The sequence below is a fragment of the Uranotaenia lowii genome, chromosome 2, assembly GCF_029784155.1.
Source record: "Uranotaenia lowii strain MFRU-FL chromosome 2, ASM2978415v1, whole genome shotgun sequence".
NCBI lineage: Eukaryota > Metazoa > Arthropoda > Insecta > Diptera > Culicidae > Uranotaenia > Uranotaenia lowii.
The window spans coordinates 347,921,654-347,946,249 of NC_073692.1; the positions used below are offsets into that span (position 1 = coordinate 347,921,654).

General features: G+C 33.9%; 1 protein-coding gene across 2 annotated transcripts in view; it reads left to right on the forward strand.

Moving 5' to 3' along the window:
- The window catches only part of LOC129743617 (beta-arrestin-2), a 214,303-nt gene extending 190,544 nt beyond the window's left edge, over window positions 1-23,759 (forward strand). For both annotated transcript variants that reach the window (XM_055735696.1, XM_055735695.1), the window contains exons 5-7: window positions 1,610-1,969; window positions 2,064-2,221; window positions 23,597-23,759. In XM_055735696.1, coding sequence (XP_055591671.1) covers window positions 1,610-1,969; window positions 2,064-2,221; window positions 23,597-23,744 — 666 coding nt within the window. In that variant the 3' untranslated portion in view covers window positions 23,745-23,759. The remainder of the gene's footprint in view (window positions 1-1,609; window positions 1,970-2,063; window positions 2,222-23,596) is intronic.
- Window positions 23,760-24,596: the final 837 nt, after the last annotated feature.

A 24,596-nucleotide genomic window follows, 5' to 3' on the forward strand; every position in this document is an offset into this window, starting at 1 on the left:
GGGTGAACTATTTTCCGGGAACTGTATGACGTGACAGTATGCTACAGGGGGTATAGCACGCACGATAAACAGATAGTTCTTTCGGTTTTTTGGAAATGTTCAATCGAATAAGGAATCACTTTCACTATCGGGAATCACTAGCGCAATTTACGGATGGAATCGTTTAAACTTTATCAGTAAAGGTGTTGAATTTTGGGTGATAATAGACGATTTTTCACGACAGCTTTAAACACGCGTTAGGTACATTGCCCTTCAGAAACAGTTTTGACACATCGGGGACCAAATACGAGATATTTCGTTTTTCCGCTCGCTGCAAGTTTGTTAAATTTAGATTCATAACTCTAATGCTAATGTTAAAAAAATCATAAAGAAATTATATACCACAACATTGAACACAACACTTCTTAATTTGTAGAATTAAACACATTTCTGAGATAGAAAATGATGAATTTGGGTGTTTTAAGGCCTTGATTTTTTTTTTGCTCTCCTTAAGATGTTAAGGTTTATCAAGGTAAAATTTCTGCTCCGGAATATATCGATCCCGGGAATTCGAAAGCCTTGACGATTTTTTTCCTAGTTACATATATAAGGGTATATACGGTCGATGATATTGATGGCTGGTTGGCCTCAGCCATAACCTTGAAACTATATTTGGATTTAGCCTCATCAGAATTGCCAGGTTATTTTGACAAAAATGAATATTTGCTCACTTTTTATTCCTCGAATTTTTTAACCCATTTTTCAACCATCAACATTTCCTGCAACTTTTAAGAGTTATGTACGTACAAAAACTTCATTTCAGTAGAGGAAGAAAATGTCATACCTGTATCCCTAAGCATGGTATAGCTGGAAATTTTGGGTGTTTAGGCAGTGGTAAGTGGGTGATAGAGGAGCAGAAAATGTTTCTATTACGGTTTTATCACTACAAATAACAAGAACTAAATACGTGCGTATTTCAAATAAATTGCTACAGGTTTTTTCAAACAAGTAACAATTACAAACCTAAACAAATTGGATACGGGCTTGAGCAATGAGGTCACTACTGAACAGGTATACATTATACGATAAATTTATTACTCTGACTGAGAGGACTTCTCAAAACATTTTTGAATTTGCTTCAACTTTTGATTTTCAGATGAGATTTTAAAAAAATCAGTGCGAATATTGAAAAATATTTGAACTGGCTCCAATAGGTAGCATTCAAAACCAAAACATTGAAAACTCAATCGGTTTCTCGAAGGGGCGAAAACGGCAATTTGGTCTTAGAAAAATCGCGTTTTCAGTATGTCTTTTTGATAAAAATTATCGATTTATACTTGTTTAAAGGTTAGGCCTTTTGGTAAGGTAGAGTTCGTAAAGAACTGTCAATATATCCTAATAGGGTTTGCAACGGGGTTGTGCAGAATTATTTTTCATCTTTCGCGTTCCATCTCGGATAACTTTTCAACGCGGGTACCAATTCGACGAAACTTCACCACCAGATAAACAAACCAAATTTCGGCCTATTCGATGACTATTGACTCATAGACATTTAACTCCAGGAGCAAACAAGACAAACACAATGGTTTCAAGAACTTTACTAATCAGCTTCCACTTGTCCCTTTAACAGATCTTCCCACCGCTGGAAACGGACCGACCAATGACCCGGCTGCAGGAACGCCTGATCCGGAAGCTGGGGCCCAATGCGTATCCATTCTACTTCGAGGTGCCACCGCACTGTCCGGCATCGGTATCACTACAACCGGCCCCTGGCGATACCGGCAAACCATGTGGCGTAGATTACGAACTGAAAGCCTTCGTGGGCGAAACTCCAGAGGACAAACCGCACAAGCGGAATTCGGTCCGGTTAGCGATAAGGAAAATCATGTACGCTCCTTCGAAGCTTGGGGAACAGCCCTCGATCGAGGTCAGCAAGGAGTACATTCTGAAACCAAATAAGATCCACCTGGAGGCCAGTCTGGACAAGGAGGTGAGTTTACTGGAAGTCGTCAAAATTTTGAATGACCTTAATAATATAGGAAGAGAATTTGTCTGATAAAAATGTTCCCTTTTTCTTCTTCCAGCTTTACCACCACGGCGAGAGTCTCTGCGTCAATGTACATATAGCGAATAATTCGAGTAAAACGGTTAAGAAAATCAAAGTTTCGGTGCGGCAGTTCGCCGACATCTGTCTCTTCTCGACGGCTCAGTACAAATGCACCGTGGCGGAAGTCGAATCGGAGTAAGTAGGGTCCCTGCCGGGGGCTTTTCGAATTAAGATGAACAACTATCTCTTCCAGGATGCGCCCCCGCTTTGACTGTTTTTGTATAAATTTTCTTAGCACTTTCAGGGATTTTGTCGTCAAAACGTTTCCAACTAGCTGAAGGATCAGACAAAATATTCCTTTCTTCCTATTTTTGTTGGATCCCAGCAAACCAAATCTTTTGGGGGAAATAATTCTACATTGATGCTTGCTGCTTCCTAGCAGTCTGGAAGCGCTTCAACCAAATTCAAAGGAAACCCGGGGTGATTATTCTCCGGGGGCAAATTTTCCGACCAAAGGGGTTCAATTTATTCATTCTTTGATCAACGAGGAGTAAGCACTACAGTTAACAACAAAAACTGGAGCAGAAAAAAACCAGAGCAATTTAAGAAAGTCAACTCCAGCCAGCCAGATTCCAAGGAAGCAGCTGTGCCGGGAGTGATTCTTTTGAGCTTTTTTTTTTTCTCTCTTTCCTGCCTGCCTCGAATCTGTTGTGGTCGTTTGGGGCACGTTCCCCAGACATCGCTACATGTTTCGAGTAAACGTGACAGCTGCTCCGGATGAGACAATTGGGATCATCAAAAATACAGAAGAAAGATTAAAGGTGCTTCCCGGCGTCAAGAGCTTGTTAGGGTAATGAAAAGCATATCAAACTTCTTGGTTAATCTTGTTAATTGGCGAATGATATTATCACAATGTGTATATTTTTTGTACCATTCATCGTTTGCAAATCTAACGAACGAATAAAATTTGAATTACTGACGTCAAACAGCAACAAAAACTGGAATTTGAATCTGAAATTTGAAATCTATAATCTGAATGTGAAATCGGAATCTAAAATATGAATACGGAATTGGATGAAAATTTTAACGCCTGTTTTTGAAATTACAAGATAATTTTATTCTTCTTTTTCACGGCTTTCAGTCCTTTTAAAAATCAGAATTTGAAATTTAAAAATGAAATCTGAATCTGAAATCTGAATCTGAAATCTGAATCTGAAATCTGAATCTGAAATCTGAATCTGAAATCTGAATCTGAAATCTGAATCTGAAATCTGAATCTGAAATCTGAATCTGAAATCTGAATCTGAAATCTGAATCTGAAATCTGAATCTGAAATCTGAATCTGAAATCTGAATCTGAAATCTGAATCTGAAATCTGAATCTGAAATCTGAATCTGAAATCTGAATCTGAAATCTGAATCTGAAATCTGAATCTGAAATCTGAATCTGAAATCTGAATCTGAAATCTGAATCTGAAATCTGAATCTGAAATATGAATCTGAAATCTGAATCTGAAATCTGAATCTGAAATCTGAATCTGAAATCTGAATCTGAAATCTGAATCTGAAATCTGAATCTGAAATCTGAAATCTGAATCTGAAATCTGAATCTGAAATCTGAAATCTGAATCTGAAATCTGAATCTGAAATCTGAATCTGAAATCTGAATCTGAAATCTGAATCTGAAATCTGAATCTGAAATCTGAATCTGAAATCTGAATCTGAAATCTGAATCTGAAATCTGAATCTGAAATCTGAATCTGAAATCTGAATCTGAAATCTGAATCTGAAATCTGAATCTGAAATCTGAATCTGAAATCTGAATCTGAAATCTGAATCTGAAATCTGAATCTGAAATCTGAATCTGAAATCTGAATCTGAAATCTGAATCTGAAATCTGAATCTGAAATCTGAATCTGAAATCTGAATCTGAAATCTGAATCTGAAATCTGAATCTGAAATCTGAATCTGAAATCTGAATCTGAAATCTGAATCTGAAATCTGAATCTGAAATCTGAATCTGAAATCTGAATCTGAAATCTGAATCTGAAATCTGAATCTGAAATCTGAATCTGAAATCTGAATCTGAAATCTGAATCTGAAATCTGAATCTGAAATCTGAATCTGAAATCTGAATCTGAAATCTGAATCTGAAATCTGAATCTGAAATCTGAATCTGAAATCTGAATCTGAAATCTGAATCTGAAATCTGAATCTGAAATCTGAATCTGAAATCTGAATCTGAAATCTGAATCTGAAATCTGAATCTGAAATCTGAATCTGAAATCTGAATCTGAAATCTGAATCTGAAATCTGAATCTGAAATCTGAATCTGAAATCTGAATCTGAAATCTGAATCTGAAATCTGAATCTGAAATCTGAATCTGAAACCTGAATCTGAAATCTGAATCTGAAATCTGAATCTGAAATCTGAATCTGAAATCTGAATCTTAAATCTGAATCTGAAATCTGAAATCTGAAATCTGAATCTGAAATCTGAAATCTGAAATCTGAAATCTGAATCTGAAATCTGATTCTAAAATCTGAATCTGAAATCCGAATCTGAAATTTGAATCTGAAATCTGAATGTCAAATCAGAATCTAAAATCTTAGTCTTCACATGAAATTTCATTCTGAAATCTGATGAATGCTGAATTTGAAATCTGAATCTGAATTCTGAATCTGAAATGAGAATCTGAAATCTGAATCTGAAATCTGAATCTGAAATCTGAATCTGAAATCTGAATCTGAAATCTGAATCTGAAATCTGAATCTGAAATCTGAATCTGAAATCTGAATCTGAAATCTGAATCTGAAATCTGAATCTGAAATCTGAATCTGAAATCTGAATCTGAAATCTGAATCTGAAATCTGAATCTGAAATCTGAATCTGAAATCTGAATCTGAAATCTGAACAAGGACTAAAAAAATCGTATTCAAATCGGAGCAGCCAAGAAACAAAACCGCGCGTAGTTCACAAAAGTTCTGACCACAGTAGGTTCGCGACTCAGCAAACACGTGATTGTAGGGGATTTTTTTCAAGGGGAATCCGATCGCCAGAAAATCGTGAGCGAGCCGTGGCAGAAACCCTCGCGAACCTCGCGATTCTGGTTCGTGAACCAAACTGGAAAACGCATTGCACACTTGATGGTCGTGTTTTCCGTTTCGTTATTTTGTCTCCACATGGTTGTTGTTTGCGCCAAATGCAACACGTGGACAGATGAAATAAGTCGATTTTTCAAAGTTTCCATAACAATTTCTTGAAAATAATTTACAATGTTGTAAATTGAAACGATGTATATAATTTGTGAATTGAAGTTTGTCCTTTCTGATATTAAACAACGTCAAATTTGGCAAATTTGTATATAGAGTTTCGAAAGGATGCAATCTGGCCCAGTAACAGATAGAAAAAATATTGATTTGATTATCCGAAGGATAAAAAGTTCCTCCGCATCCTATAAAGATGTATGGGGTGGGGGAAGGATAAAAAAAAATACAAGTCCAATCTAGAAATGTGCTACTTCGGCATCTTAATTGTATCCCCTTTGTTTCTACCGAAGTTCAAATTGAGGAAGTTATATAAGTTTGGAATTTCAAATTTCATGTCATGGCAGAAAAAAGGAGGCATTAACCGTGCGATGAAGTTTTGAAAGCAAGGGAAAACCATTAAGATAATTAAGAATTTCAATGTTAACTCTTTGCGGACCAAATACAAGATATCTAGTTTTTTTGCTTGACGCGTTTCCGAGCCAGACAAACCGGGCAAATTTAAATTAAAACCTAGCAAAATTCGGGCAATTAATTTCAAAAATGTCCATAAATCCGAGCATTATCTGGGCAAAAAAACTTTTTTGTTCATCAGAACTTATCGACAGGTTTTGAATCGTACTTCAAGATCCAAAACACCTTTCATGATTATTTTTTCTCAAAAAAAATCCGTTTTGGAGGAGTTTGTTATTTTGATTTTTCAAATAAAGTGAATATAACCGGGCAAAATCCGGGCATTTTTCAATGAAATCTAGCCAACCGGGCCGTCCCGGACTGTTCCAAAATTTTGTATTGAATGTCCAGGCATGATTGAGTATCATACTCATTTAAAAAGATTTGAATTGAGAATAACATGAATTTATTGTAATATTTAAAAACTACCGTCCCGTTATTGTGGTCAAAGTCCGTTTTCGCTTTGACAAAATAAAGTACGCACTCTTATAATTCGGGTTTTTTTCTCTTCTTGGAAAATTGTTTCGTCTTCTTATAAGTTAAAAAGAATTCAATTCTTTGCAAAAGCCGTTGGAACTAAGGGTTTCATTATTTCTTCATCCTTTAAGGGGCATGTGAATAAGGTGGTGAAAAAGCAAGTTTCCGTAGATATTTGTATCCCTCAAGCCAAAACCCATCAAGAAAGTTTTTTTTAAAAGAAAAATTACTAGAAAACTCTTCTTTATTATTATTATTATTGAATTAATTTATCAATTTTTTATGATATTCACTTTAATCCAAAATAATCATGTGTGTTTTCTTATTGAAACTTTACATATGGAATCGAGGTTGTCTTTTCCAAATTTAAAAATCAGCTATGGAATTTTACACTCAACCTCTACTTCAGAAATGTAGTGATTTGAATGAAATTGTAAGGCTCTAAGATTTGATTTGATTATTTATTCCTTAAACGGTTGTTAAAGATCATTATTAGGGCCTTCTTGTGTCCATTCTAATCCATTATTTTGTCAAAAAGCTTTGTTTAATTCAAATGACCACCCAGGAGTTGACATGGCAGAATGAATTTGATTTAATATTAAGAGTTTCGTTAATCTTAAAACGCTGTAAGTTATCAAAAAAAAATTTTTTTAATAAACTTAAAAATAAAACAGAAATATTCCATACAATAATTGCAAGAACAGTGGAAAATGAAGAACTTCCTGCTGCTGCTTGAAGCACAATTTATTACCCGTACGCGTACCTGAAGAGACGCACAGCCTGCCTACGGAAGAAAATCGAACAACCACGCGTTCCCTTCCAAAAAAAGTTCATGAACCTTTTCGCTAAATGGTTCGTGAGCCAAAATCGCGGGGAAAAATTTTCATGTATGTTACGATTTCCACGAGCGAGACAGGATTCAAAATCCAAAAGAATCGTCTGTTGGTTGGACTGCCTCGCTCGTGTTTCCTATGGTTCGCGAACCTGAGGGATTTTTTTTCACAGCCTGCTCGCGCTTTGGCGAACCTTTACGGGTAAAAATCGTAGACGAGCGGGAATCGCCACTCGTGTACACGATTTTATTAGTCCTTGAATCTGAATCTGAAATCTGAATCTGAAATCTGAATCTGAAATCTGAATCTGAAATCTGAATCTGAAATCTGAATCTGAAATCTGAATCTGAAATCTGAATCTGAAATCTGAATCTGAAATCTGAATCTGAAATCTGAATCTGAAATCTGAATCTGAAATCTGAATCTGAAATCTGAATCTGAAATCTGAATCTGAAATCTGAATCTGAAATCTGAATCTGAAATCTGAATCTGAAATCTGAATCTGAAATCTGAATCTGAAATCTGAATCTGAAATCTGAATCTGAAATCTGAATCTGAAATCTGAATCTGAAATCTGAATCTGAAATCTGAATCTGAAATCTGAATCTGAAATCTGAATCTGAAATCTGAATCTGAAATCTGAATCTGAAATCTGAATCTGAAATCTGAATCTGAAATCTGAATCTGAAATCTGAATCTGAAATCTGAATCTGAAATCTGAATCTGAAATCTGAATCTGAAATCTGAATCTGAAATCTGAATCTGAAATCTGAATCTGAAATCTGAATCTGAAATCTGAATCTGAAATCTGAATCTGAAATCTGAATTTGAAATCTGAATCTGAAATCTGAATCTGAAATCTGAAATCTGAATCTGAATTCTGAATCTGAAATCTGAATCTGAAATCTGAATCTGAAATCTGAATCTGAAATCTGAATCTGAATCTGAAATCTGAAATCTGAATCTGAAATCTGAATCTGAAATCTGAATCTGAAATCTGAAATCTGAATCTGAATCTGAAATCTGAAATCTGAAATCTGAAATCTGAAATCTGAAATCTAAAATCTGAAATCTGAATCTGAAATCTGAATCTGAATGTGAATCTGAATCTGAATCTGAAATCTGAAATCTGAAATCTGAAATCTTAATCTGAAATCTGAACCTGGAATCTGAATATAAAATCTGAATTTGAAGTCTGATTATGCATTTTGAAATATTAAACAGAATCGTAACATTCAGTTAATCAATTCATGTGAATCGTTCAATTTATTTTTATTTTGTTATTTAACATTTTTCAATCTTTTCATCGTTTCAAAACTGCTTCACGTTAGCATTTCAGAAGCTTGACGACAGGTTTTCTAAAAATGCTGAAACGAAAGCTTGCGGTAGAAGTACATTTTTGGAAGGTAGCCAGAAAGCTAGCGAAAAATTAAAACCGGAAAATCAATTTTACTAGCTCCTGGGCAATCTCCCACGACAGCATGTCGATACAAGCAATTTGTTTGCCCTGACATGTTTGACGAGGAACTGAAAAACGTGAAAAAATTTCGCCGGCAGTAGACAGGAGCATGGATTTGTATTTTTTCTTCCAGTCCTGTTTAAAAACTGTTGATCCTAGCGTGTTCCGTTCACAGTTCATCATTCCGGAATTCAGGCTAGACAGATTTTACCCTCGTCGATGAAATGGAGTTTAATCTCTATAAAATTGTAATACATCGTTGGCTTTTGTCGGGACGTCTGTGCTGTTTCCGGATCCGGGACCTTTTTTAATCCCACCACCCTCCGGTTTCGCATTATGGGGAAAATTTTCCCTAATCCTTGGTAGGTACTAACTTCATGAGAAAATTTATTTCTGTGCAAAGCATAAATTTTCCCAGTAAAAAGTCCTTTCTTGATTGCAAGATTTACTACCTGAAATTATTACATGTTCCAGAACATACTTTGTGGGTATGTTCCCGGAAATGGAATCATATAAATTAAGCATTATCTTTGATCTTCCATTCAAGAATAAATCAACAGGTCTGTGCTATCTGTCATCCCGAGTAAAACGCATTATTCGTAGTGTTTCCGTCAATTTAGCTAACCTTTTGATAAATTAACTTTCTGTCTGATTATTTTGTTCTTTGTTCTTCTTTGTTAAAATGGAAAATTTACTTAGATTAGACGCAGTATGTTCTGATCCAAAAATAACTATAGAAATTCAAATAATTTGTGAAAATACTAGCATCATCTGCCTGAACTATATAGGCAGCATACGTTTTTTTCCGTAGCATAAAATTGGAAGCGGCTGTGAAAAGAAAACAGTATATGGGTTCCATCACTGTTAATCAGTGGAAGTAATTAACCATTCATTCTGATTCGTTGCAATAATAACTCAAATCTTCTTAGAATTGGATAATTGAATTTTCACTTTCCTCTCAATTAACATTCTGCTGCCATCAATCAATCAATCAAGCAATGTTTAATTATGAGATATGATGCCCCAATTAAAATATTCAACCTGATTTCTTCGAAGAAGAAAAATATTTTTATGTGAGGTACCACGAAACAGATATCATCATACTTCCTGAAATTTTCAAGAATGGTAATGTAAACGAAAAACACATTTAAAGTCAATGTTGAATACCTATTTGAAAATAGTTGATTTTTTCGACACTTTTTGAAAAACTTTTACACATGTACCTCTCTAAAAATTTTTATTTTTTTCTGTGGGGGAATTTTAAATCTCGTTTTTCCGTATTTTTTTATTTATTATTCGAGAAATTTCGAGCCAATATTGATTTTTTTTTAAAAGACAGAATTTAATTCAGTTTTTTTTGCCAAAGCTCAGTAAATTGTTACTTGTTGTTCAGGTGGTGATTAATTTTTGAACAAGGTTATGATTTTGAAGCATTTTTAAAAAGCACGGTAATATTTTTGTCATTCTGTGTAGGCATAAAATCTTATTTTCCTCATCAAATTTTGTTAAGTGATTAATTAAATTTGATAATCATAATCTCAGGTCGATTCCTGATTTTTTTCAAAATTTTTGAAACATTCAATTGGTCAAAACCAAATTCTGTTTCAGTTCCCAAAATTAAAATTCTATATCAAGTTAAAGATATCGTATTCCCATGTCTGATAATCATCGCGATACGAGTATGAAGTTTCTGATTTTCAAAACATATAAAAATTGCGATATGGATCCTTTTGCTAATTTAGTTAATTTGGGAAAGCGCTCTTATCCATTTGATTAGATCTTTCTTACTAATCATAAAAGTGTCAATTTGAGATAAATATTTGAGTAACTAGAGTAATTTGCCAATCGTTGCACAGCTAAGCCCATGATTTTGGTTTGTATGCTGTTTTTCAGTCAATTCACTCGATTTTTTTGTCGATTGTATTTGATTGGTCAACAATATCCAAAAGTTAAAGTTTTCGAAAAAATTATATAAAATTTAAAAAAATCATTAAAAACAACTTTTCGTGCCCATTCGTGCCACAGGCAAATTTAATGTCGTGCCTTATGTTGTCTGTTTTTATTCCAATTGTTAAACATTTTGAAAGCTTTCTAAAGGCTCAGTCATCATAAGATCGAAGCAGCTGATTTTTGTTACGGAAGCTTATTATAAAAACTTCTAGTTCTCTTGCAAAGCAATTTGGAGATGGCGCCTTTTAAGGGGGGTTGTCCGTCTGATGTACAATGGGGAAATTCATACTCAAAATATTTAAAAAAAACACGAAGCTCCCGATTTGACGGGGAGAAGCGCTTAGCTTACGTGAAAGTTTATTAGAAACTGAAATCTGCCGCTGCATTGGACCGAAACCATCTGAGTTGAGTGTTAGTTGACCTTCGTTACCAAGTATTGAGCTTTTTTTATGTATGTTCTACCATAAATTGCCAGAATTTTTTCGGCACGTATCCGGATCTTACAAACCCAAGCTATTTTATTAAAAAACCTGGAATAATCCAGACATTTGATTCATGAATTTTCGATCAAAAATCCGGGCAATATCCAGGCAAATTTGGTAGAAACCCAAAAATTATTCAAGAAAAACCAACAAAAACACGAAAATTTTGTTTTGTCGAAACTCATCAGCAGATTTTTAATCGTATTTTAGGCTTCCAAAAAACCTTTCATGGTTAATTTTATAAAACTTTTTCAGAAAATTTCGTTTTGGACACATAAATAACATGGTGAATTTTACAAAAAAGTGAATAAATCCGGGCAAAATCCGGGCTTAATTATGTATTAAATATCTGGGCATTTTACCCTCATTCAATTATTTTATGAAATAATTGCTTTAGGATTCACTTGGAAGTTGATCGGTTTTTACATATTGAATATCAATTTAAAACCTTAAAATGAACTCAACGCATGAATAAACGGTAGTCAAATTTGTATGGAAATATGACGTGTCTTTGAATTAAAGTTGAATTATTGTAAATTAACATGAAGTTCCTTGAGTGCAAACAATATGAAAATCCTGAGTGAAAAATTACTAGTTTAATAGTAATAGTAATATTCACTCATTTAGCAAAAACAAAAAAAATGTCATATTAAAAGACAATTCGACTTTTTCAGTTGCACAGAATCGATGAACTATCACATCTTATCATGCGTTTAGTTATTCGGCCTGGTAAAAAATAAATGTATGGCCAAAAGTCCGCTCTAAAAATTGACTTTTTGCTCCCATATGTTTTTTCGATGTCTTTTGGGTTACCAAGTGTAAAATTTGAGATGATTTGGTTGATTCCTGAAAAAGCATTACGCTTTTTAGTTCAGTGAAAATTTGCATGGACGAAGAAATTTTTGAATATTCAATCATCCAAGAAATTCAAATAAGCTTCAAAAGAAATTTGTCTTTATTTATTCATTTTCCATATTATTAAATTTCATTTTGCCACCATAAATAGAAACTAAGTATTTCATGGAAAAGTTATAACCATTTCAAAATATAAAATCTGAGTCCATTGAAAAGTATTGCAACATTGCGGGCTGTGTTTGCTGGAGCTTTAAATAATTTCATGAAATTTTTTTTCGAAGGTTATGTAACTAAATCTATTGAATCAATAATCTATGCAAAGCAATTTTTTTGCAATTTATTATTTTCATCATACTGTTAAAAAGCTTTGAAATTAGCAGTCAAATACGCTTAAATTAAAGAATATTTATTTTGTTATGTATCACATCGAATATAATTTCTAGGATACATTTTAGGTTTGTGATATTTTAACATGAAATGTACTGCAAGAACCAAAAAATATTTAAAAATTCCAAAGTTATGTTTTTTTTTTATTTTTCAGTATATCTGTGGTAAATTTGGATGAAAAGTGTTGATTTCCATTACAAACTTCCTTACAAAATCAAAACTCGTCGCACTGATTCAGGGATCAATGAATCGCTTTCAAAAATTTTATTGCAGTAAAAACAACCAACCAAAGCTATGGGAGGTTTAAAAAATTTGAATTTTCATTCGAAGCTTGCAGCGGACTAATATACAACAATGGGGCTGGAGGGAATTGAACGGACCACATGTTGCACAATCCCATATTTTCTCTAGTTATTTATGGATCCTTTTTTTTTTCTGAAAATCATGTTGTGAAAATTGGCCCACAAACGTTTCATAAAGAAATTTTATGAAAAATGTTTTGTTCTGACATAAAACCTTATTTGTCATGTAAGGAATCTTAATGTTTTACAGCAAAAAATATTGTAAAAAGGCTCATTTTATCAATAAACATTCCTATTAACTTAATTCAGTATTATTTTTAGAAAAAGTTGTAAGACTGCTGAATTTTTTACATCCTGTGCAACGATGGGCCAGGGAGCAACGATTTACAAATCACCCTATTGGCACTCGATTGGCAAATCACCTTAATCATAAGCAAGTTGCCTGCGTAATACATGAACATACTTGGAATTTAGATTTAAGTTCAAAAATCGGAAAATAAAAACTTTACAATCAAAATAGAGATTTTTCTATGCAAATTTTGCAATCGTGAATCGGTTAAAATGAATAATATTTAGAAGCATGATTCTGATTTTGAATCCAGAATTAGAATTGCGATTTTGATCAACAATCATAAGAAATCAGATTCAGTAAATTAAGAAAAAATATTTTAAACGAGATTTCAGGTTGAAAGCTCACATTTTGATATATGGTCGGGATTTGATCAGACTGAACTGAACTCCAAAGTGAAAAAAAAAATTGGATTGCAGCGTAGGCAAAACATTATAAACTATCTACCCTATGAAAATCATGGCACTTTTCCAAGTTATTATTATTTTTATTAAAAAAAAAACACTGTTTGGGTCAAGAAAATTGTTTTCATGCAGAATAATCTTCGGTTTTTTCGATTCGATACTGTTCTTCGGCTCGTTAAGAATTTAAATATCGCATCTAATTTTTCGGATTGTCAGCATTTGAATAGAATTTCTTTCAGTCAGACCGAACTGAGTCAATTGAATATTGTTTTTCAAATTTCCTTATGGAATGGTAGGATTTTTAACATTTAACCCTTCATTTCATGATTTTTTATTTTCCCATATAAATCATTTAAAACAGTTGGAAATGATGTGTACATCAAGAAAAAAAAAATTAAAATAAAATACGATTATTCACTTTTTTCATACATTAATTGTTGCAAATTTGTAACTTAATGAAACGAAGGGTTAATAAAAAATGAAGCTTACTTTTATTTCGCGCTATCGTTTAGAACACAACCGGTAAGATAAAATCTAAAATATTTTTTATTTTAAAATTGAATGACTTGGTTTACTTTGGCACTATGGAAAATGCCAATCAGTCATACTCGTTCGTTGGGTGCTGTTTATAAAGCGCCTATTCCTAGGCTACTAAGTGGCAATTTTTTGTCATTTTTTTTTCGAGATAACATCAGATTTAAATTTTATTGTAATATTGGCTCCAACTCCTAAACGTTGGACAAAAACTAAATTGACAATAACAACGGACAGATAATTCCCTTGAGAAAGACCACCAAAAATGGTCGAAACGTCGGGCATTTCAAAAACTAAGTTGTTTGATTGAATCCCTAGACCGAAAAATAGCCAATATTACAATAAAACACCAATAACGGTCGAAAACATAAATTTAATCAGATTTAAATGTTTTAAGCATTTTCAAACCATGTCGCACAAAATAAAATTTTCGATTTTTCCGATTTTCAAATAGTTAAAAACCGAAACATTGAGTTCTTTGAGGCACCGAGTGAGCTGAAATTTTGCACAGGTCAGGTTCTTATGAAATGGTACCAATTGGTAGGGCTGAGAACTTTGAACTCAATTATCTCGAAATCAAGTTCATGGCGTTTAGTTCGGTCTGGTCGAACTGATTGGTAAGGGTTAGCTTTGGATGTACAGGTCAGAGTAAGATTGTGTCAATTTGAAGGATTTTTTCTTCATAAATCTAGTTCTTGGATACCTAATTTATTCCATTATCACATTTTCTAGAAGAGAATTTTTTTTGAAAAATTTAACTTCGAGTTTCTCATTATATCCACAAAAATGAAAATTTTTATGATTTCCAAATGTCCAAGCTATCGAAGCTGTGGTAGAAGATTTACTTTTGTGAATTAGAAAATTTGAACAGTAGATAAACAAAACCATAAAATTTGCTCGGGGTTTCAATATAGTGATAAGATTTTTTAACTGATTGCTGATTCATGCTTAATTAGATTTCATATTAAATAAGTCTTCTCAGAGGTCTCTAAGATAAACTTGACAGACCATTTTCAAAAATTCTTGTGCTTTGTTTCCAAAAGAGAACTTGCTTAAGCTTATCAGGCTATCCTTAAATTGCATTATGTCTGAGAATTTGGGAGCTTAGCCTCAAAATATTAGATTAGAGTGTGAAGAATCAACTTTTTTTATGATGCTAACATGTCAATCATGTTTAGAGGTTCCACTAGGATGATTTTTGAAAATAAAAGTCGACTTTGAATCTTTATCACACAGATACCAATTTTGAAACAAAAAGTCTTTTATCTTAATTTTTTCTAGTCAATCAATTTAATTTTCAAACTGCGTACCTTCCTTAAGATTTTTTCAATATCAATTCCAAAAAGACGTTATGTTAGCGCCGAAGTGGTCTAGTGGATAGGCTGGCGCGAGTCTGGTATTGGTACGCCAGGCGTACTGGGTTCTATTCCCGGTATCGGCAAGAAAAACTTTTGGGTTCGAATCCCATAAGCAGGCCAACAGGTAAGATGTGTTTCATTATATAACTGACTATGTAGGTAATTGGAATGTTCAATCAGTTGCCAGCTGGCCAGGTATATACACGGATGCCGGAATACCTGTAAGTAAACTAGCCCATCTGATTGATTCGTTCTTCTAAAATATACCTACATCAACACACGCAATACATTCACCACATAACAGTTCATACGAAGCCATGGGGTCCGGGTATGGTGGCGCGCTGCATTGGAGATTTGTCGAACCTAATAATCTAAGGAATGTATGTGAACCCATACTTTGGCAGAAACTGCGGTGAATCCGTGCACCCATGGTGGATTACCAACATATATAAAAAAATCAATACCAAAAAGATGTTATAACTTAAAGTTAATCGTTCTCTAAGAGCAACTGGATCATATAAATTTTCTCAGGTTTATTGCTTCTACGGTTGTTCCGGATTTCTCTTTTAGATCTCATAGTGTTAATTTTGATCATGATTCGGTAAATTAACTTAAAAAACTAAGTAAATATTTAAAATAAAAACCGGTAAGTTCAAGTAGGTTTCAGCCAAAATGATACAAATCACTGAAAAAAAAACACGTGAAGATTTCTTAAAGAATTCAAGTTTGCAATTCAGATGCCATTGTGATAGATTGTGATATTTATCGGAATTACTCAGATTTGCTCTTTCGAATTCCTTCTCTTTAGTTTTGTTACATTCATTATGCGAAAACTTTGTGAGAACCTGGATTTTGATATGCTTTTCACGGATAGGTTTACTTTTCGAGTTGAAAAAAAAAAACACTACCTGGCGGATTGAACTGGTTAAATTCAATATAAGCGTTGAGTGCATTTCCTGTTCCTCCATCTGCCTTACCATTACCATCTCACATTAATTCCATCTCGCAATCATCCAGAGATTGTTCCATTGGGCCGGGTTTTACCATGTCCCGTACCTTTGCCGTGAAGCCGCTGCTGAAGTACAACAAACACAAACGAGGTCTGGCCCTGGACGGTCAGCTGAAGCATCAGGACACGAACCTGGCCTCCAGTACGATAACGTAAGACATTAGTTCCTTTTTTTCTCGTTTTACTCTTCCATTCCGCTGCAATTCTAAATTGTCTTGTTCGGAAAACTCCCGATGGAATTGCGCACCGAGACCAGTTAGTTGTTGCCAGGTGCCACTCTGTAGCTAATACTAAAGAAAGCTACTATACGTTAGTTACAGATCGGTCGTACCTTGATGCACCATCCCGTTTTTCCTTCTTCCCTTGATACCCGATTCCAAGTTTCATCAAACACAGACAGATGGATCTTTTGCAACTTTCATCAGCATCAAACTACCACTAACTTTGAAAAAGTGCATTACGGCGTTACTAACCTAGATAAAATATAAGCAAAGGGAAATACCCTCCATCACATCTCGCATTCTTCCACTGCCTGGGGATGAAATTCATTTTGAACCGAACACGCTCGCAAGTAGCAAAGTTGCAACAAAGTCAGAACGCTGAAGACGTAGTTAACTAAATCCCTCGACAGGATCCACGAGGAAGCAAACGGAAGTCTTTAACCTGTTGCTGCTGCTACAGCCAGGAAGGCTAAACTGTGCCCGGGAATGAGTGCGGGCAAATGCAAATTTTTCTAACCAGTTTCACCTCTTTTTTATTACTTTTTTTTTCTCTCATTTTTTCTCCTATGCCGGAACTTCACCTGGTTTGTAAGCTATGGCCCCTGGATTGAGACTTTTTCCAGCACACACACACCTCCGTTTGTGTACTCATCAATTACGGCATTGATTAAAAAGTTTCACACTCGGTTGAGCTCATTCAAGGCGGTTTTTCTTTTCTTTCCCTGCATAATGAATTTTAATGCTTATTACTTCTAGTGAGGCACTCCTTTTCTTAGAGTTTTCTGCGTTGGACGGTTTGAACAAATGAACTTCAATACCAACTTAGAAAAATTCTAACAAAAAAGTTCTAAAGCAGCTCTCTGGAGCCACGGTTCTTTACAGACTCATATAGAAATATCATTCAACAGTCTCAAAATCTAATAAATTTAAAAAGTAATCGCTAAAACATAAAAAGCATTCAAAAATAACGTTTATGAGTTTTTAAAGAATCACTCTCTCGAGCCTTGATTTAAGATTCAGACTTAGAAATATTCACTTCTTTATCTTAGAAAAAATCCAAAACAGCTCTCTGGAGCCACGATTCATAACAGACTCTTTCTGCATTGATGAAAAGTCTGAAAATTAAAAAAAAAATTAAAAAGTAACCGAAAAAATACATTTCATTATAGGGTAAGTGAGCCCTATTTTGGCATGATCCTTTTCTTGGCATGCCAACATGTCTTTTCATGTTTTTCAGGTCCAAATTGAGCTTAACAAATTTTGATTACATTTTCATTGCGAAGAGAATAATTTGTTTCAAATCTTTGTAAACCGAATTGTTTGTACTTTAATAAAGAAGTTAATTTTTTCAGATGATGATTCCTTAATCAGATGAACTCACTTCTAGTGCAACTGTTAAATTCACATGCGCTTTCAAACGCGGGCATTCATTTGAAAAATTTGCAATAAATACTCATGCTTACAGTTAAACTCGGCAAAAAATCAAAAAATATTAGAAAGACTAAAGAGAGAATATAAATTTAGGTTTTGAATAAAAATTTTAAACTAATTTTGTTCCTTTTCTTGGCATGCAACTTCAATCGAAATACACCACCAGTGTTGGAAGCTTGAAAAAATACATGTTCATTAAAGAGGTATTTTTGGGCTGATGTTTTCACTAAAACTTCATTTAAAACTACACACAAATGTTTTCATACTAATTGGGTTGTATGATAAGACCGTTGCTATCAACTTAAGCTTCGAAATAAGTTGGAGAACATAAGTGATTCGACTAACTAAAAGTCATATCCAAGCATTTTAAATGCAAAAATCGCTATTTGGGAACCATGAATCGAAGGTACATTGGTATGCGTGCGAACAGCATTTGCATTGCAGTCTGCCGAGCAAAAGCCACGTGGTCTCCTACAGAACACAGTGGTTCGAAATATTGAAAAAAACTAAGTTAAATTAAGCATCTCACAAGACTTAAGATGTTTTTCTTACCTAAAAACTGTTAAATCGATGGCAATTTATGACTTTAGTATATAAAATACATAATTAATTGAGTTTTGGAATCGTTTTCTATTGCTTGGGAACCATATACCTACTCAGATTTAATTTTTTGGAATTTTGTTTTAATTTTTTTTTATGGAAACAGAAGTTGGAAGTTCAGGAAAATATCGTTTGCCTTCCAATTATTCCTTAAAATACTTGATGTGAGTCGAATTAAAAAAACTGTTTTAGCTAGGTTTACATTCTAACATCTATTCGGCGTGTCAAACCACTGCGCAACACCCCGCGCATTCGAGATGGCTTTTGCTAGAAGCTCATAATCTCAGCTAACAAATTCAAAAGGGCAAAATTTTTAAATACCATTCAAGGAATTTTTCAATTTCTTACTTATTGAAGCCAAACTCCACAATATGAAGACAGTTGTTTGGTAGTGAAAATAACCCTATGTGTCGCAATCGCATTGCGGAATTCCTGGACTCCCGACTTTTTGAAATGAAAGCTTATTTTGTGCTTCCCTTTCAACCAAATTCTATCAATGTTTTCAAAAGCCTTTTTGTTGTATGAGTGAAGTCCGGTGTTCCATCGTGGCATAGAACTTTACGCTCAGCTGACGTCATTCTGTCAGTGGCCTTATATTCAGAATAGCCAATGATTCTGTTAACTGTCAATTGAGCATTGTTGGTAAAGATCTACTGCACATTGCTGGTGGCCAAGAATCGGATCATCGAAACGGCAAACAATCGGTACGGCGGCCAAGTAATTGGAGCACCGCAGTGAGTACTTTGCATACATTTTACTCAAATTAATGAAAGTTCCATAGAGAAAACATATTTTTGTTGAAATCTAAGCAAGTTAGCAAGTAAATTCTTCAAAGGATGTTATATGGTACACTCAACAGGAAGGTAGGAATGTCGAAAAAAGGGTAAACCCTGCCTTAGGTGCCAAGGTCGGGTACATTTACCCTAACCGTTCAAAGGTTTAAAAAAAAACTCTCTGGAGCCACTCTGAAGAACTTGGGGAGGCTTAATCTCTTCAAAGTATATCGTTTTCAAAACATGTTTTTAATTTCAGATTCAGATTCCATTTCAGGATTTTATACTCAATTTCAGATTCAGTTTCAAATGAGATTTTAAGATTTCATTTTTAAATTTATGTTCCTGATTTAAATTTCAGATTCTGATTTCAAATTCTGATTCAGATTTAGATTAAAGGTTTCAAATCGAGATTTTCAGATTCAGATTTCAGATCCAGATTTCAGATTCAGATTTCAGATTCAGGTTTCAGATTTCAGATTTCAGATTCAGATTTCAGATTTCAGATTTCAGATTTCAGATTTCAGATTTCAGATTTCAGATTTCAGATTTCAGATTTCAGATTTCAGATTTCAGATTTCAGATTTCAGATTTCAGATTTCAGATTTCAGATTTCAGATTTCAGATTTCAGATTTCAGATTTCAGATTTCAGATTTCAGATTTCAGATTTCAGATTTCAGATTTCAGATTTCAGATTTCAGATTTCAGATTTCAGATTTCAGATTTCAGATTTCAGATTTCAGATTTCAGATTTCAGATTACAGATTTCAGATTTCAGATTTCAGATTTCAGATTTCAGATTTCAGATTTCAGACTCAGATTTCAGATTTCAGATTTCAGATTTCAGATTCAGATTTCAGATTCAGATTTCACATTCAGATTTCACATTCAGATTTCACATTCAGATTTCAGATTCAGATTTCAGATTCAGATTTCAGATTCAGATTTCAGATTCAGATTTCAGATTCAGATTTCAGATTTCAGATTCAGATTTCAGATTCAGATTCAGATTTCAGATTCAGATTTCAGATTCAGATTTCAGATTCAGATTTCAGATTCAGATTTCAGATTCAGATTTCAGATTCAGATTCAGATTTCAGATTCAGATTTCAGATTCAGATTTCAGATTCAGATTTCAGATTCAGATTTCAGATTCAGATTTCAGATTTCAGATTCAGATTTCAGATTCAGATTTCAGATTCAGATTTCAGATTCGTTTTTCAGATGCAGATCTCAGATTCAGATTTCGGATTCAGATTTCAGTTTCAGATTTCAGATTCAGATTTCAGATTTCAGATTCAGATTTCAGATTCAGATTTCAGATTCAGATTTCAGATTCAGATTTCAGATTCAGATTTCAGATTCAGATTTCAGATTCAGATTTCAGATTCAGATTTCAGATTCAGATTCAGATTCAGATTTCAGATTCAGATTTCAGATTCAGATTTCAGATTCAGATTTCAGATTCAGATTTCAGATTCAGATTTCAGATTCAGATTTCAGATTCAGATTTCAGATTCAGATTTCAGATTCAGATTTCAGATTCAGATTTCAGATTTCAGATTCAGATTTCAGATTCATATTTCAGATTCAGATTTCAGATTCAGATTTCAGATTCAGATTTCAGATTCAGATTTCAGATTCAGATTTCAGATTCAGATTTCAGATTCAGATTTCAGATTCAGATTTCAGATTCAGATTTCAGATTCAGATTTCAGATTCAGATTTCAGATTCAGATTTCAGATTCAGATTTCAGATTCAGATTTTAGATTCAGATTTCAGATTCAGATTTCAGATTCAGATTTAGATTTCTGATTTTAAGAGGTTTTAGAACACGCTTTTTGACCCTTTGTATTTGAACAAATTTGCTGCAGTTAATTTTATTAAATTGTTAAAAATTGTATTTGTATCTTTAAATATTTTCATCTTTTTTATCTGCTCAAAATGATTTTCCAGAAAAGAATTAAATCAAGAAAGATGTTTTTTAGTTCCATCATAAGCTCGTGGAGCTCACTTTTTATTTTTGTTTCCGTTTGTATTTTGCAATAAAGTTTGAGAATCTATTCTATCTAGTTGAATCTAGTTGAAATTTCAAAGGTATTTGGTACTTAAAATTCACAAATTACAATTGGTTTCCAATTATTGAAAAGCTCTATAGAGCCAAGGATTGATTTATTTTTTCTTATTCATTCTTGAGCATAAACCTATCAGGAAGTCAGCTCGTTTTCATCTTATCTCATTGAACTGGTAACCTTTTTAAACTGTAAGAAAAACCAACGCTAGATAACACTGCAAGCTTTCATCTTTCGGACATTTGATTAGAATTCCAATCAAACCTGGTCGAGATAAGCAAGCAAAAAACCACACCTGTTCAAGCGATGACTTACTCGGTAAAAGCTTTCTAATCTGTTAGCCTACATGTGGTCTTATGGTGCAGTCATTTTCTATTGCTAGGTATCGACGGAAACTCTCTGAAGCCACCTGCGGCTGCACTATCCGGAAATTCCAAAATCAATTTGCTGCTGATTGGATTTTTGTTTTGTTCTAATCAAAAGAGTCGTTTAGCTCGCAATTGCTTCGAAACATTTTTATCTGTCTTATAATTGTTTCTTTAATCTCATCGTCTGAAGCTGTTTTGTTGGATTTTAACAAATTCTTCACAAAAAAACTCGAAGAAGAAGCAAGTTTCAAAAGGTTCAACTTTAATTCAGTTTAGTGTGATATTATTTACGAGGCAAATTTAAAAAGTTGCTTCATGAATAATAATGCGGCGAATGAGATTGAAATGATAATATCATGATTATTATTGAAATGAAACATTATGACTATCAAGCCACATTTTTCGGCGAATTGAAACCTATCATTCAGTGTTCTCGTTTAAACACTTGATGATCAATCAGAAGCCTCTGAAATAGTTCGTATCGATTTCATTCTGACCGTTTCTTGAACTGCATTTTTTTTTCGGTAGTCGTCACATAATGATTATAAAAAATATTTGATGATTTATTTCATAGGATTGAAAATCTACGCACATATTTCAACGTTTGATTTCATTTAATTTTCAATTTAAAATTGTTGTAGAAAAATAAACTCAAAGAACCGAATGGAATGATTTTTCGCATCAACTGACAACGAAAGCTTCAGTTCGTTTTTGCTCTGCTCGCATTTTTACGATACCAGATTATGAATCATTAAATCCATCAAAAGCCCGGCAATGATTTCCAGGTTTATGGGTTAGCTTTTTGTTTAACGATTGTTGTTGCTGCTGCAGCAAGTGAAAATTTTCACCAGCATGAAAGCTTGGAAATAAATCCTTTGACCCAAAACTGCCATACGATTGATAATCAAAATTTTTAACACATTTTCGTCTTTAAGCATATGCCATTGAACTACATATATTAAAGGGTCTCAAGCATTTAACCCAAAACCATCCATTCTGCTAGCTTTTGGTGTTCGTGTCAAAATTTGAAATCATTGCACCGTAAACAGTCGGTTAAGGGGTTAGTTTTCCTTTTCGGTTTTTTTCTCTTTTGATTACATTCCCTCATACTGGAAAATTACACGAAAGCTTGCGTGTAAAGTGCCAATGGCCGATCGGTTAGCACGATCCCTCCGTCTGGTGGCCCGGTTTTTTAGGAACGGGCAGATCCAGGACAGAAGAAAAAAATACACCCCCAAAAAACGTGCCAATCAGTTTTCCCGGGAATTGCATGCTGCAGCAGCTTTAAGCTAAATGGAGTGTAAACTATTTTTACCGATTCAGCAGGAAGAAATGAACATAAACATGTGCACATGAACGAATTTTACACTATCAGTAATTTAAGGCTACACTTCAATTTTTGACAACTTTTTCTATTTTTGGAAAAATTCATTTTTTCAGTTATAAATGTTATAAAATCGTGTTTTCAGGAATGATATCACAGTAGAATAACATGTATGATAATAGCCGTATTTATACTAGTTTTTTAATTAGAAAATAACAGCTCGATACACAGCCTTTAATCGGAATCCGGATAAAATCGGCGGCACCGGTTTTGAACACCAATTACTTCACACCCACATAAACAGCTAAGCGGACAGCATCCTGATGTAATTATTGACCGATTCGATAAAAATCAAACTAAATTGAATATTCTTTTTTCCCCATTTTCTTCCAAACAAAACAAAAAAAATGCGAAATGACACCTGACAACACAACACCGAAATGCTGTTTTGCATCTCCTGTACAATCTGCACTGATGCACCATCACCAAAAAAATATGAAAAAAAACACCACACTTGCACCTGGCCGGAAATCACCAAAAAAAAACTTTAACCATCTAAAACCAAACCCACTTCCGGCACCATCACCAAACCAAAAAATTAACAACGCCCCAACCCACCGCCGGAACTCGGAACTGGTACCTAATCGCGTGGGTGTATCAGGGATGGATGCCAGGTGGCGCCCGGATTCACCCTGTCCAAGGTGTTCACGCTGACGCCCCTGTTGGCCAACAACAAGGACAAGTGGGGCCTGGCACTGGACGGGCAGCTGAAGCACGAGGACACCAATCTGGCCTCAAGCACGTTGTAAGTTTTTGCTCCGAACTGTTCGGATATCAAGTTTTCTTCTTATCTAGCTTTCTTTCCATTGCTGTTTCTCAAGTGGTGGTACTTTTCGTGATTTTTTTCTTTACATTTTTTTTTGTTTTATATGTTGTTTATATGTTTATGTGTCGTCTTGTTTTCGAGTCGCTTGTGTCGCGTGTTTTTTTTTAGCTTTTATGTGTCTATCATAAGATTTCCGTCTCGGTCTCTCTATGCTCTATGCTTAAATGTGGCAATTTCCTGTTTTTGCAACCAGTTGTTTTTTCTTTACTTTCTCTCTCAGCCTAGTAGAGCTATGAGGTCTTTCTGGCTAATATAAAATGTTTATCAGACCATCTTCTTTGTTTCCCGGAAAAAAACTTCTTTGTTTTTTTTATAGGGGAAAATGAGGATTATTGATCCCGGGGATATTTGATTCCATCGCTATATCTCGAAACCGGAATGTCTTGAAAATATCAAATGATCTGGAAAAATGTACCAAATATAACAAAATAACAATGCTGTTATCTCACCAAAATTTAAAAAAAAAATTTTTTGGAGTTATTGAACTTTGTTTGAAGAATTTAACAAAACGTGATGCGAAGATCTTTTTTAATCACTTTAAAATGTTTTCCACATGAAAAAATTATAACAAAAATATTTATTCCAATAAGTCAATCATTAGATTATAATATGAACTTCATCGTTTTCATATTTTCAAAGCAATAGTAAACTCTCAATTTTTTTTTAAAGAAGAAGATTTCCAAAATGTATGTTATGGGTTTAATTGATCCCTAGAGTCCAAAAAGATATATTTTTCCCTGAATGGATCGTTATCATTGGTTTTAAAATAAAATTA